The sequence below is a fragment of the Selaginella moellendorffii genome, unplaced genomic scaffold (assembly GCF_000143415.4).
Source record: "Selaginella moellendorffii unplaced genomic scaffold, v1.0 SELMOscaffold_86, whole genome shotgun sequence".
NCBI classification, from domain to species: domain Eukaryota; kingdom Viridiplantae; phylum Streptophyta; class Lycopodiopsida; order Selaginellales; family Selaginellaceae; genus Selaginella; species Selaginella moellendorffii.
In genome coordinates, this window is record NW_003314347.1 from 91,209 (window position 1) to 107,324 (window position 16,116).

The following is a 16,116-nucleotide window of genomic DNA, read 5'->3' on the forward strand; positions in this document are numbered from 1 at the left end:
GGGTAGAAGGGATGGATGGAAGTTTAGCCCCAATGATGGAGTAAGAATGAGTGAATATGGTAATGGAGCGAGGATGAACAATATGAATTATGGAGTGAAGATGAGTATAATGAATCCAAACAGAACATTTAACCCTAATGTAGTGAGGCTGAATAGATGTGATAATAGAGTGAGGCCAAACATAAATAGTGGAGTGAGGATGAGTGCAACGAGTCCAAATAGAGCTAGTGCTTCAAAGAAAAAATTCCTTCGAAGAGGGGGTAAAGAGGATGTGGAGGACAAATGAAGTGAGTTCAATTTCTTATATATAATTCTAAATAAAGATGAAGAAGTGGGTTTTATTTATGCTCATGAGTCCAAGTTAATAGTCATTTTGAAGGATCCTCAATAAATAGACTTGGAGACAGGATATATTATTTACTACAATGGTGCTTTATGGATTGTAATGGCTCTCAAAATCCTTTATTTTGGTTCAAAGTTATGGTTTTGATGTTAGTTTGAACGTTTGGCAATTACACATAAAGTTGCAATTGGTTCATTGGGACTCCGTAATCGATTAATACTTATGTCATGGCTCTGGGTTTTCTTTCAGTCATGGTTATTAACAACATTATTAGTGGTTTTGTAGGAGTTTCATGTTCTTATGATAGTTTAGAATTGTCCAACAAAAACTCTAAATGTTTCACAAGATTTATTGTCATCACTTTTTCATCTTCTAGAGAGGAGGATGGTGTAAGATTTGTAAATACATGTATTAGGTAATACATTAATTATAGTACTAAAATATACAGACCATCCATTTGGGATTGAATTTAATCCATCTATTTTTGTATATAAGTAGTGGTTTAAACCTTAATTAATATATCCCGAGTAGTTTATATAAGAGAAAAGATTTTTTAAACTTTCTTGGTATGATATTATAGAATATTAGCACAAAGATGAGATATTGCTTAGAGATAAGATATATTATTTGCTACAATGATGCTTTATGGATTGCAATGGCTCTAGAAATCCCTTGTTTTAGTTTAAAGTTATGACTTCAATATTGGTTTGAGCATTTAGCAGTTGCACATGGAGTTACAATTGATTCATTAGGATTCTGTAGTTGACTAATATTTATGTTGTGGCTCTGGGTTTTATTTTAGTCATGGTTATTAACAACTTTGTTAGTGGTTTTATGGGAATTCAGGTTCTTATGATAATTTATAATCGTCCAACAAAAGCTCCAAATGTTCCACCTGATTTATTATCATTATTTTTTCATCTTTTGGAAGGGAGGATGGTGTAAAGTTTGTAAATACATGTATATATATACATGTGTTAATACATTATTTATATAAACCATTTATTTGAGACTAAATCTGATCCATCCATTCTTATATATAAACAAGGGTCTAAACCCCAATTAATATACTTATTCTTATATCCCAAACAGTTTATATAAGAGAAAAGATTTCTTACATCTTCTTAGTATGATATTATAGAATATCGGCACAAAGATGAGACCTTGCTTGCAAAAGTAAAAAGGTGGTCCATGGTTTCCTGTGCAAGGCTCAAGGAGCTCACCACCCTCGACCAAAACTTTGGTGTGAGAATGCGAATATCCAACTTCTTTATGAATCGAGTGGAGAACTGAGTAAAGTATACGGCTTCTGCCACAGACCCCAAGATCATCCAAGAGCTTGGCATCAGACAAAGCTATGGAGTTGTGGACACTTACCAGCACATAGCGCCAGTTATTGACATGGAAGAGTTTATGTTCCAGCTGACAAGCTTTCTCTCCAAGCACCCAATGTGCAGCCTTGACACAACCTATGGAAGTATTGACCAGGATTTGCTCGAAGTGGAGGACACTCTTCGCAAGGCTTACAAGGTCGATGCTATTGTGAATTGCCTGGGCTTGGGATTTTGCCAAGGACGAGCAGGGGAGCTCTTCTTAACGATGGAACCAGGTTCCCAGTTTTGGATCAGTGCTTGTGTGTCTCCCTCCATAGGCGAGAGGCCGCTGAAGACAGAAACGAGAAAACACTGGTTGTGGGAGGAATAGCCAAGGAGGGCGAAGTCAATAACATTGAAAAGGTATCAGTGGTACTTGTTTGCTGGATCGTTTTTAGCTAGAAATCTTTGCAGGATTATGAACCAGTGAAGAAAATGTTGGCCGGAGTTTGAGCTTCTATCCACCTCTGAGGAACACTGACATGTCCGACTACTCTCTCAGGACTGAGGCAGGCTCGCATAGAAAACATCAGGCTTGGAAGAGAGACAAGGCTGACAAAAGATGGCAATCCTTCGGCTATAGTCCATACCTATGGTCATGGTGGTGGTAAATGTTTCGTTTTTTTCGTCTTCTTTATTAACCTTGCTTTGATTTTCCAGGATTTGCTCCATTTGGTTGCGCAGAGAACCTAGTAGCCATCGCTAAGAGCATTCTCTAGCAACAAAAGATCTTGACTAATTATAATGGTAAACGAGAATTTATTGAGACTTTAGCCCTTAATCTGCTTATGGGATGACTTCTCTTTCATCTCGTCCTTTTGATATGGAACTCGATGTACATTATCAGCCAACCTCCTGGCCTTATGGACTAATCAATGGCATAGTAATCGATGGTGATATTTTTACTAAAGTTGTTTTCCAGCCTCTTATTCTCAAATCTCAACTTCAAATAATCTTCCTGCATAAAGCTTTTGTACTTTGGGTGACCACTCGCAAATTCTGGAATAGGAGCGATTCGAGTTTTGCCTTCGGGGAGATAGCTGTATACAAATGAGAAACGTTGAGCCTTGTTCGCTACTACACGATGAACGGCACCTTTGTAAAGTCCGTTGGTCCACACCTTTTGGGTTGAAAACAATGTGAGAAAAATATTTAAACAAATACCTCCTGATCACTTACTTGTAAGATGTCTCCAAGGTTTATAATCAGTGAATTTTCTTCTGGCACTACAAGGTGCCAAGTACCATCTTTGAGGACCTGGTAACCAGGAACACGATTAAGCTGGGACACCATGGTGAAGATGGTACCATCTTGATGAGGGGCGAGAACTTGGCCCTGATAGTCGGAGCAAGCTGGATAGTGGAGAAAATTGTAGTAATCTGCATTCTTGTCATAGCACTTGCGGAGAGTTTCGCCAGGAGCTCCCAAGCTTTGGGACAAAATGGTCATCAAGTTGTGGCCCAGGTTTTGCATTTGTTTTGACAATTCCACGGCATCTGGCCTGTGATTCACTAGCAAGCTATTTAGGAATCTCTAAACTTTTGTGAAAGTACCTGAAGCTCGATATTAAATCTGGCCACAAGGTGGACTTATCTTCTGCAGCAATCATGAAATGCTCCTTTCGATCTAGAGGTCCTCCTTTAGCACCACTTTGGTGCACGAAACCAACTGAATTGTTGGCGGTAGTAAATTTGCATTTGTATTCCAGAGGGAGCTCAAAGAAGCTGTGAGCATTTTGGAGTGCCTTGCTCAAGATGTGAGAATCCAAACCATGGTTAACCAATTGAAATAGACCAAATTCCTTACACGCTTTGTTGATCTTTTCCAACGATTCTAGGCGTTTCCTAGCAATTCCTGGGTCTTCCATAAATAATGCAAAGTCCACCACTGGAATGCCCTCCATTTGATTACAACTGAGAATGTATTGGGGTGGAGCTTCTTAAGTACCAATTCTTTGTTCTCGGCTAAAGATTCTTGCCATGAAACACGACGGGAAACATGCCGGCTGAAGACGACTTCAGAAAGGTATATATAATATAAATCCTTCTTCCTAAAGATTTGTGGTATGAAACACGACAAGTGTAATACTAACTTATGTGTTCGAACGCGACATATTATCCAGGTTCATATGATCAGACATTAGCTGGCTGATGCTTCTAGCTTTGCCATGAGCGAGTAAGTGGATGTTTGTGTAACATCCAGCTTGAGCAACGCAGCATACGCAATCCTCCCAATCACCACATTGTTCCACTTCTCACACGCCGCCAGCAACGTCGTCCAAGTCACAACGCTGGGATCGTACGGCATCGTCTCCACAAGCCTGAGTGCCTCCTCGAGACGATTCGCGCGACCCAGCATGTCGACGAGGCAGTGATGGTGCTCGATCCCGGGCACCACCCCGTACACTTGGATCATCGCCCGGAACCATCTCTTCCCGGCGTCCACCATGCCCGCCCGGCTGCACGCCGCCAGCAGCGAGAGAAAGGTGACGCCGTTTGCATGGACGCCTTCACGTAGCATGGCGTGGAAAACCTCAAGAGCCCGGGTGGTGTTGCCTTGGACCGAGTGCACGGAGACGAGGGCGCTCCAGATCACGGGGTCCGACCCCGTCTCGATCGACTCGAAGACCCGCTCGGCGTTTCCGGAGGATCCACACTTCCCGTACAGGTCCACCAGGCAGCTCGCCACCAGCAAGTCCGTCTCGATCGCCCCGCGGCAAATCTCGGCGTGGATGCTCCTGCCAGTCCCGAGGCAAGCTAAGTTTCCACCGGCCATGAGCGCTGCCGCGAAAGTCCGAGCGTTTGGAGCTACCATGGAGTTGTGCTTCATCCAAGAGAAGATCTCCAGGCCGAGGACACTCTCGCCGTTTTCCACGTAGCTGAGGATGAGAGCCGTCCACGAGACAACGTCGTGAAACTCCATCATATCAAACACTTTGCGAGCGTCCAAAACGCTGCCAGACTTCCCGTAAGCGTTGATCAGGGCACTCTCCACGAAAACATCCCAAGATTCGGACACAAGGGCTTGCGAGTGGATCTTTATCACCTTCTCCAAGCAGCGCGCTTTCACGAGCTGGGATCCATCCCCGGATCGCTGTGATTCTTCTCTCACCGCCAAACCAGCACAGGCTTGCAACGCAGCCACGAAAGTCCGAGCAGTCGGCTCGCAGTGTTGGCGCTGGATCATGCTCGAGAAGAGCTCGAGAGCGAGCTGGTCTTGTCCGTTATCGGCATAGCCGAGGATCATCGTGTTCCACGATACAGCGTCGCGACCATCCAGCATCCGATCAAAGACAGCCCGAGCGCTCTCCAGGCTCCCACACTTGACGTAGAGATCGATCAAAGTGTTGGCAACGAAAGTGTCCGAGTCACAGTGGCTTTGAGCTGCCAGAGCGTGGATCCTCGTCCCGAGTTCCAGGCAGCAAGCGCGAGTAGCATTGCTTTGCGTCGAAACGGCCAAGTTGGAGGCCGCCACTAGCACCGAGCTGAAGGTCCGAGCACTGGGAACGCATCCTTCGAATCGCATTTGCTCAAAGAGTTCGATGGCGGTCTCGTCCTGGTCGTTGCCGGCATAGCCGAGGATCAAAGTGCTCCAGGACACAGCGTCGTGATCCAGCATCCTGTCAAAGACTCTCCTGGCGTCCATCAAGCTTCCACATTTGGAGTACATGTCGACGAGTGTGTTTGCCACGAAAGTCTCCGACTCGTAGCTCCTCTTCAAGATCTCCAAGTGAAGAGCCATTCCCTTCCTCAAGCTCTCCACCTTGACGAGCTTTCCATCGATTTGCTGTCCAATTTCTTTCGCTGCCAAGCTCGAGCAAGCGACGAGCGCAGCGACGTAAGTTCTGGCATTTGGTTGACACTGCTGACACTCCATCATTTGCTGGAACAATCCAAGTGCTAGCTCGCCAAAACCATTCTCAGCGTATCCCAGGATCAAACACGTCCAAGTCACCACGTCCCTCTGGAGCATTCGATCGAAAACTTTGCGAGCTTCTGCAAGGTCTCCACACTTGATGTATAAATTCACTAGCGAGCTCGCCAAGAACATGTCCGACACGCAGCCATCGTCCAGAGCTCGAGAGTGAATCGCCATCCCTCTTTGCAGGACAGCAACTCTTCTGTCGACTTTCTTCTCTTTCTCGGCCAAGCTCGTGCAGGCCACGAGAGCAGCAACGTAAGTCCGAGCATTCGGAGCGCATGCATCCAACTCCATAGTCGAGAAGAGTCCCAAAGCCAGTTCTTCCTCGCGGTTCTCCGCGTAACCGCATATCAAAGACGTCCAAGAAACCACGTCTCGAGCAGGCATGGTGTCGAACACCTTGCGAGCATCCCGCAAGCTTCCACACTTGGAATACATATCGATCAATGCATTTCCAACGTAGATATCCAAGAGCAACCCGGCAGCCAGAGCTTGAGAGTGAAAAACCATACCTTTCTCGAGAAACTTGATCATGACAGCCTTTCGTCCATGGCGGGCCTCTTCTTGCTCCTCTTCATCCCCTCTCTCTTTCTTCAAACCCGTCGAGCTCAAGCTGGCACAGGCCTTCAATCCAGCCACGAAAGTTCGAGCATTGGGTTTCAGTCCCTCTTGCCGGATCCTTGAGATGGACTCGAGAGCTAGCGTTTCATGCGAGTTCAGCGCAAATGCCAGCACGAGAGCGTTCCAGGAGACGATGGTGCGCTCCGGCATTGCCTCAAACACTGCCATGGCATCCACCAGGCCGCCACATTTGGCATACAAGTTGATCAACGAGTTGGCGACGAAGACGCTGGAGCAGCAGCCATCACTGCCGCCGAGGACGTCGGAATGGATCCTCTTTCCGGCGTTGAGCTCTCTGATTGAGCCGCTACTGCAAGCCTTGATCGCCGCCATTAGAACCTCCAGAGATGCTTCTTCTTCTTCCTCGCGATAGAGGCGAACCAACGTACCCATGAGGTCTCGCCAGCGCGATTTGCGATGGATGTGGCATCGCATTCTTGGCGGCCACAAGTGCCCAAATGCCCGCCTCCGCGAGAGCTCATCCTGGAACCAAAAAATAGGGCGTTTGACTAGTCACTGGTCATCAAAAGCCCTAATATCAGCTCCACCCTAATAAAATGTCACCCAGGAATTGTTAGGAAACGCCTAGTATCGTTGGAAACGATCAACAAAACGTAACGAATTTGGTCTGTTTCAATTGGTTAACCATGGTTTGGACACATCTTGAAAATGCTCACAGTTTCTTTGAGCTCCCTCTGGAATACAAATGCAAATTTACTACCGCCAACAATTTCAGTTGGTTTCGTGCACCAAAGGAGGACCTCAAAGATCGGAAGGAGCATTTTCTGATTGCTGCGGAAAAAAAATCCACTTTGTGGCCAGATCTACCACCAAACTTCAGGTGGTTTGTAGATTATTATATGTTTTTAAGTAGCTTGCAGAATTGTCACAACAAATGCAAAAACTGGGACGTAATGGCAATTTTGTCCCAAAGCCGCAATTGCTATGACAAGAATGGAGATTATTACAACTTCCTTCACTATCCAGCTTTCTCAGACTACCAGGGCCAAGTTCTCGCCCTCATCAAGACGGTACCATCTTCACCATGGTCTCCCAGCTTAAGGTTAACTTGGCATCTTGTGGTGCCAGAAGAAAATTCACTGATTATCAACCTTGGAGACCTTATACAAGTAAGTGATCTGGATTAACTCATTCTTTGTGGTTTACAACCAAAAAGGTGTGCACAAACGGACTTTACAAAGGTGCTGTTCATCGTGTAGTAGCGAACAAGGCTCAACGTTTCTCCTTTGTTTACAACTATGTCCCCGAAGGCAAAACTAGAATCGCTCCTCTTCCACCCAAAGTAGATTTATTTGAAGTTGCGATTTGAGAACAAGAGGCTGGGAAACAGCTTTAGTAAAAGCATCACTATCAAATTGATTAGTATTGAAATCAATAAAAACTAATTCAATTGTCATGGTCAAGCCGAGGATCAAAGCTCGGATAAAAGACCCAATTGTACACAAAGACTCTCCAGGTGTCCATCAAGCCTCTGCACCTTGTGTTATCCTGCCAGCGACATCACTTCTGGTTGACACTGCTGCAGGAACAATCCAAGTGCTAGCTTGCCAAAGCCATTCTTGTGGAGCATTCTTGCGCCAACTTGACGTAAAAATTCACCAGCAAGCTCGCAACGAACATGTCAACTCGCTCATCCAGAAATTGAGAATGAATCATGATCTCCCGTTGCAAGACAAACTTCACAACTCTTCCACTGACTTTCTTCTCTTTCTCGGCCAAGCAGGGTTTAGAATGAAAGCACGTGGATGTGCTAGACGTGGTGCAGGAAAACATCAGCGGGAGATCGAGCGAGCAGTAAGTCCGAGCATTGGGAGCGCATACATCCAACTCCGTGTCCCAAAGCCAATTCTACCTCGTGGGTCGCTGCATATCGAAGATGTCCAAGAAACCAGAGAGAAACCCGGCAGCCAGAGCTTGAGAGTGAAAAAACTATGCCTTTCTCAAGAAACTTGTCCATGGCGGGCCTCTTCTTGTTCCTCTTCGTCGGCTCTTTCTTTCTTCGAACCCATCGAGCTCAAGCTAGCACAGGCCTTTCAATCCAGCGACGAAAGTTCAAGCATTGGGTTCCAGTCCCTCTTGGCGGATCCTTGAGATGGACTCGAGCGCTATCATTTCATGCGAGTAATGCCAGCATGAGAGCGTTCCAGGAAACGATGGTGCGCTCCAGCATTCCGCCATGGCATCCACCAGGCTGCCGCATTTGGCATACAAGTTGATCAGCGATGTTAAAGAAACAAGTTACAGTGCAGGTAGGAAGTGCATATGCTGCGTTTTCCCCCTTGGGCAAGGGAGCGAGTTGGCAGACGCTGGAGCAGCAGCAATCACTCCGAGGATGTCGGAATGGATCCCTTTCCCGGCGTCGCTTCTTCTTCCTCGCGATGGAGGCGAACCAACGTACCCATGAGCACGATTTGAGTTGGATGAGCATCCTTGGCGGCTGCAAGGGCCCAAATGCCCGCCTCCGCGCCAGGCTTTTGAGTCAATATTTTAAAAATCAAAACAAGTCAATACAACTTTCTCAACTATCCCAGTTGCTCCGACTACCCGTGCCAAGTTTTCGCCCCTCATCAAGACGGTACCATCTTAATCGTGTCAAGTTCTCAAATATGATAATAGCGGTGCCATCCAACCTTGGAGACATTATATCAGGATTACTGGAGGTTTTAATTTGTTCTTTACAGGTGTACATTACAAGGTGTTTACTGTCCACGTATGCCCGACTGAGAAGAAGCATGGGACCGTGTTCATCACGTAATAGCAAACAAGGAGCCGCCGAGGAGTTTAGTTCTGCCGCCCAGGAAGTCGCTCTTTCTAGCGTCGAAGTGCTCTGATCGAGCCGCCACTCATTAAGATGCTTCTTTTTCGCGATCTGCGATGGCGCATTGGCGGCCACGACCGTCATTGACTTCGTGTTCAAATTATAACCCTAGTTCCGAACACGAAAATCAGTCCATAAAGAACCTGTTGTTGGCTTGGATCACTGTCTGCTCATAAATAGTGCACATTGTAAACAGTCCCTTGTCGTGTTTCAAGCCACGAATCTTTAGCAAAGCACAAAGATTTGCTACTTAAGAAGCCCCACCAACACAAGTCTCAGCGTTGTAAAATGGCGGCCATTCCAGTGGTGGATTTTGCACTATTTGTGGAAGACAAAGCTGGCCCAGATATTGCTAGGAAACGCCTGGAATCACTGGCAACAATCAACAAAGCGTGTAGGGAATTTGGTCTGTTTCAAGTGATTAACCATGGTTTGGATTCTCTCCTCTTGAGCAAGGTACTCCAAAACGCTCACAGCTTCTTTGAGCTCCCTCTGGAGTACAAGTGCAAATTTAGCACTGCCAACAACGGAATGGGTTTCGTTCACCGAAGTGGTGCTAAAGGAGGACCTCCTGATCGAAAGGAACATTTCATGTTTGCTGCGGAAGGTAAGTCCACCTTGTGGCCAGATCTAGTACCAAGCTTCAGGTACTTTCACAAAATCTTACATATTGTTAAATAGCTTACTCGTGAATCACAGGCCAGATGCTGTGGAAGTGTCAAAACAAATGCAAAAACTGTGCGACAACATGATGGCCATTTTGTCCCAAAGCCTAGGATCTCCTGACAAAACACTCCGGAACTGCTTTGACAAGAATGAAGATTACTACAACTTTCTCCACTATCCAGGTTGCTCTGACTACCAGGGCCAAGTTCTCGCCCCTCATCAAGACGGTACCATCTTCACCATAGTGTCACAACTTAATCGTGTTCCTGGTTACCAGGTTCTCAAAGATGGGACTTGGCATCTTGTAGTGCCAGTAGAAAATTCACTAATTATCAACCTTGGAGACATCATACAGGTAAGTGGTATTTGTTCAAATCTTTTTCTCTCATTGTCTTCAACGGAAAAAAGGTGTGGACAAATGGACTTTACAAAGCTGCCGTTCATTGCGTAGTAGCCAACAAGAAGCAGCGTTTCTCGTTTGTTTACCACCATGTCGCTGAAGGCAAAACTAGGATCGCTCCTCTTCCAGAATTTGTGAGTGATCAGCCAAAGTACAAAAGCTTTCTCCAGGAGGAGTATTTGAAGTTGCGTTTTGAGAACAAGAGGTTGGGAAACAACTTCGAGAAAAACATCACTATTGATTATTATCTTGTTGATTAGGCAATTATCTGTTTTTAGATCTTTTAAGACTCAATAAATTTCTAGGTTTAGGTTTCAAAGATGGTGAAGGTGACGCTAAAGAGTGCAGAGGGCGATGTGTTTGAGGTTGATGAAGAGTTAGCTTTGGAATCTCTGATGGTGAAAAACATGATTGAGGACGTTGGGTTAGATTCGGCGATATCTTTACCCAATGTTTCCAGCACTATCCTGGCCAAGGTGATTGAATACATCAAGTTTCATATGGACGCTCAAAAGGACGGGAGCAAGAAGACCAGCGAGGAGATCAAGGCTTTTGACGACGACTTTGTTAATGTTGGTATTCCCACGCTCTTTGAAATGGTATTGGCCTCAAACTATCTCAACGTCAAGAGTTTGCTGAGTTTAACGTGCAACACTGTTGCCAACATGATCAAGACCAAGCCACCTGCAGAAGTTAAGGAGATGTTCACATCTGCTAAACAAGCTAAAGCGTGATTTATAGAGTTTCTTATGTTTTAGTTTTTTTATTCAGTAGCTCTATTCTTTACTGCTACCTAGAAAAGCCAAGGAATTTTTGTTGGTGGAGGTTCTCTTGCGCATCCAAACAATAATGAAAATCCTGGCAAATTAAAACCAAAGTTAATATAAAAGAATATTTATTATTTTGAGAAGTTCTACCGCGCACCGTGCCATCTTGCCTTGTCTCTCTTCCAAGGTTGATGTTTTCTATGCGAGCCGGCCTCAATCCTACACGTCAGAGGTGGACAGAAGCTCAGACTCCGGCCAAACATGTGTGTCACATGAGAAAACGATGATTGTGGAGGAATAACCGAGGAGAACGACTGGGAAGTTGGCAATATTGACAAGGTCAGTATGTTTGAGGCGTCTTTTTCCTGGTTCGTGTTGTAAATTTTAATTCTTTGCAGGAGTATAACACACAAGTACTGATCCAAGGCTGGGAACTTCGTTCCATCATTGGCAATGCTGAGAAGAGCTCCCCTGAGGGGATAGACGAGGTCGTTGGCAAGCTCCCGGCTAGCCAAGCCAGTGCCTTGTAATCTTTGTGAAGAACGTCCTCAACTTCGACCAAATCTCTTCCATAGCTCGTGTCAAGGCTGCACATCGGGTGTTCGGAGAGACAGCTCGTCAGCTGGAACATAAACTGGTCCGTGTTGATAACCAGTGCTAGCATCCCCAGCTTTGGCTGATGCCGAGCTCTTGGATAGTCCTGGAGTCATGGCGGAAGTTGTCAACTTGTGTCTGGAGCTCCAGCATCTTCTCCAACAATCCTCCACCCAGTTCTTAGAAAAGTTGGACATTCATTCTCACTGGGGAGCTCCTTGAACCTCGCATATGAACCATGCACCACATCTTTGCCTTTGCAAGCGAGGTCTCATCTTTTTGCCGACCTGCAAGAAAAAAAGTATATGAACTCAAATACAAACAGGTTTTTCTTATAGCTTTATAGAAAAAGAAAGGAGGTGTGAGCTTACCAAGACAAAAGGTGGCCACTCCCAAAGTGCTCCAGCAATCTGAGAAGTGAACTTGATCTCAGCAAAAAGAGAGGCAAATTGCTTGGAGAGGATAGTGACTCAAAAGTCCCCAAGCTGTTGTCACTTGCTCCAACAACAAGAATGTGGATGACTTCCTTGTTAACATGTCCATAATTCAATTTTTCATTCATTCAAACTATGACTTTAGCTGTATTTTAAATGGCATTTTGTTTCCTTATATCTAAGGACTTTGAGAGTGGTGATACATAAACTTCTTCAGCTCGTCAAGAATTAATTTATTGAAAGCTTCAATATTTAAAGTTTTATGATCTTCACCAATTTCAAAATCTTTATTGACATATTTCTTATATATCTTGTAACCTTCTTGAAAAATGACTTCAATTAAGTCTTCTATAGCCCTATGCTGGACAACCAAGGTGGCTAAGTGCTATTAATATCTTAATCATTGATATATAGATGTTATCTAAGCTTGTGAGAAGTATTTTTTCTTTTTTTCTCTAAAACTTAGACCTTTTCCATTTTAGGATTAGCTAGAAAAAGCCAAAAAAAAGAAGAAGAAATTTTATGGGCTTACTAAGTGTAGTAAATGCTTTTAGTGCTTTTTGTGTGGCACACATCTTCTCTTTTTTTTCTGGCTATGTCTTCACTTTAATAAATTTGTTAATATTATTAAATTTTATCAAAAATTCCTCCTTGATAATCTCGAGTTGCTTATCTTTGAACTAATCTTGTATATGTGATTCACATTTTTTGCTCCCCTTTTGACACTATAGCAACACTAAGATTTAACTATCAAAAACAGTTTTCTTGTTTATAGTTTTTGACCTTGATATGTTTAAGTAGCTTCTTGTCCCCATACATGTAAATAGGCGAGGTAAAGGACAACCATAACTCAATAATGGTTGGAATCCCTTTCTATAAAGATTTGAAATATCTGAAAAATAGAGATAAAGATAGAAAGTGCCTCACGTGATAGCTTGGGTGGTGGTGCTTGTGAGCACTCAAAGCTATTATAGAGGGAACCATAGCACCACTCCCCCTCATGCAATAGCTTGAGAGGTTGCATTCACCACCATTGAAGCTATCATGGGGGGAGGCCATGGCATGCTACCACTTGAGTTGCCATGAGGGGAGCCATGACACTACTCCCCTCATGCAGAGCTTGGGCCTCACCACCATCTGAGTTGTTATGGAGGAAACCATGCCACCACTTCTCACCTCGCCACTATCTAAGTTGCTAGCCATGGTGCTGCTCCCTTTCATGTGGCAGCTCAATTCATGATTGATTCCTATGATTAAGATTGCCACTAAAACTACCATAGCATCATGCTTTTGCAACAAATCACACTTGCCCAGCTTAAGCAGCTATGCTAAGAACTCTAACCCAATTTTAATGTTGACATCAACCCTAGAAACCTTTAAAACTTTAAATAAATTTTTGGAGAAATTTTTATAAAGAGTGTTTTGATTTTCCCTCATTTTAGGTACAATTAAAGATCCAATAATGAGTGATGTTGTGATGGCAATAATGAAATATCAAGAGAGAGAAATGTTGCTAGAAATAGAATGACGGATAGAGAAAAGATCCTTATGTGCTTTCTTTAAGTTTCATTTTGATTGGGTTAGAATGTTGCAAAAGGCTCAAGGTATAATATTGTTTTAGGTTACTATGATAAAGATATTTTTAGGTGGGAAAATATTTCACACCAAATCAGATTGTAGAAGTATATTTTCAACTAAAGAAGCTTATAATAGGTTCAAATGATGCCTCAACCTAGAGTAAAGAAGTTTTTTCTTTAATGACAAATGAGAAAGAGTTGTGTGCACCCTTGGGAAAAACAAGTTTTTCAATGGCAAATACAACAAAAATGTAAATATAAAAAAATATGTGGGTAGTGGATTTATATTTGAGCTACTAAAGACTATGAAAATTGCAAGCAAACTAATTTGAAGTAATTATGTGGGAACTCTTGTGAACCAATCCAAACTTTCTAAATACTATAATAGAAACTTAGTGTTTAAGCTTCCACCTTCTCAAAATTCTATAGAGGGGATGCATTAGGACCAAGATGGGCATGTTTAGGTGAAATTTATGGCTTGGAGAGTTGATTATTTTGCTGGAAGAGTCTGAAGGAGTAACTATGTTAGATTTTTTTAATGTTTCAAATTAAACTACTTATATTATGATTAGTTTTAAGAGTTTAATTGCAAAGAGTTTCATAACATATTCCATATTTGACCTAAACGTGGTGAGGTACTTATAGCACTTGCAAAGAGTTTCCACGATGAAGGAGAATGTGGAGCTCATATCTTTAAGTTATCTGAAATAATATGATGTTTACTAGAGCAACAATTCATGTTAATTAATATAATCATCAAATGGGGAATGGGATATATTTAGAGTATTTGGACGTGGTTATATCTATTATTTCAAAGGTAATATATTAATCTTCGAGTGCTCAACTTGCATTATAACTATTAAAGTAGTAAATGAGTTGACTATTCAAAATTTCTTGTGATTAATTTCAAACACTTTGATGCCTTCACTTTAACAATTGAGTAAAACACTAGATAGTCTTTCAGCACTTACTAGCAAATAAAAGTATATTTAAAGAGTATCTTTAGTAAACTAATCATAGTATAGTAAAAGTATAAGTAAATACAAAAAATTTATAAAAACATACTTTATAAAACATGAAGTGATAGTGTGGACTATGAGGGCAGTGCCTCAAATTGCAAAGAAGGGTTGTTAATTGTGATTTGAAATGGTCAGCTTAAGGCTCACAAAAGTGGCTGCAAATCAACTTGGTGTTGGAGAATGTGCAGCGAAGAATGGGGGGAAATGCAAGTGGCCAAAATGGCTTGAGCATTTACAACTTATGCAAGGATTACCTCATAACAAGGCAATGGCATTGAGCTTGGGCATTGTGATGGTGAAGAGGGAAGTGTTTCAAATAGGATTGCAAGTGGTGGAGTAATTGCCACAGTAGAAGCAAGGGCAAAAGTATTATGATGGTTTTGGAATTTTTAGGTGGTGTGGATGGGAGGTGGTGTTAGAGCTAGATGTTGTGTTTGGTGTTTAAGTAGCTGTAAAGAAGAATTGGGTGCTATTATTTGTGCATTGAGCCACATGAGTTATATGAGCCACAATTAGGGTGGAAACCTTGTTATAGTAGGGTTGGACAACTTGTGTGTCGATCACTAGGTTATTTCTTAGAGCAAGGGAATGTTGTGGAGGATTGCCTTAGTTGCTTAAATCATGACAAAGATGGTGAGGGCAATCGTCTTAGGAATGTAGGCTTTGCATATTACAAATGCCCCAGATGGGTTGATACTCAACTAGTTGCAAGAACATGTAGGGCTTAGCAATCATTTCAAGATCAGTGGTTAAATGTTGAAGGTTATTAAAGATTGAAGGAGGTAACAAATTCCCAAGGTAGCCACCCTAAAAGGATTTTTGCTAAGTTGGAAGCAAGGAAGAAGGCGGCAAAAGAAAATATATCTAGGTGCTAAGTTCTGGCATAGTGGCTTGAAGTTTTACATTTTCTATTTGCAAGTGTAAAGTAGATGATAGATTTGGAATTAGATTGTATCCTAAAGAAGTATAGAAAAATAGTTGTAATAGTGGTGGCAGAAAATTATATGCCATGTGTTCTTTTGTCTTTCTGTCTTTGTCTCGTCCTATAAAGTGTTTACAATTATGATCACTATTTAATCCTGAAAATATGGCCACACTACTTAGTATAGCTCTCCTCACTTGAACTCTATAGGTTTAGGTGACAAGATTTGGGTAGTGCACTAGAAATGACAATTGAGAAACACCCAAGTCTTTAGAAGTGAGACACTAAATCTCACTCCCTTTACAATATTGTATAGACAAAAATCTATATTATAGTCTTTCATGATTTATGTACAAATGCCTTCCCAATGGTAGTGACTATATGGTGACTCTTGACTTGACCATCAGCTATGTGGCATATGTAAAGAATATTTTAGAGGATCTATAGTTATGTTTTCAAAATATTGGTGGATGGTATTGAAAATGGAGTTGCTCTTGTTAAGAAGATGTAGCTACACATGGATTTACAATACTTATGAATGTGCTTTGACCATACATATAAAATTCCCAAGTGGTCTACAATAACTACCACTATTATAACCCTAGGTAAATGTATACTTGTTCACTAATAATGATCCTTT

At 42.7% G+C, this 16,116-nt stretch overlaps 2 protein-coding genes across 2 annotated transcripts; both read right to left on the minus strand.

Moving 5' to 3' along the window:
• Nucleotides 1-2,584: 2,584 nt before the first annotated feature.
• On the minus strand, nucleotides 2,585-3,619 carry LOC9656064 (S-norcoclaurine synthase 1). The gene is made up of 3 exons (XM_024661859.1): nucleotides 3,270-3,619; nucleotides 2,974-3,145; nucleotides 2,585-2,836 (listed from the first exon to the last, which is right to left on the minus strand). Exons 1-3 carry the CDS (start codon nucleotides 3,617-3,619, stop codon nucleotides 2,585-2,587), a joined length of 774 nt encoding a protein of 257 aa, XP_024517627.1.
• Nucleotides 3,620-3,715: 96 nt separating this feature from the next.
• LOC112341587 (pentatricopeptide repeat-containing protein At2g33680-like) lies at nucleotides 3,716-6,746 on the minus strand. The gene has a single exon (XM_024661967.1). It carries the CDS (start codon nucleotides 6,691-6,693, stop codon nucleotides 3,856-3,858), a length of 2,838 nt encoding a protein of 945 aa, XP_024517735.1. The 5' UTR covers nucleotides 6,694-6,746; the 3' UTR covers nucleotides 3,716-3,855.
• Nucleotides 6,747-16,116: the final 9,370 nt, after the last annotated feature.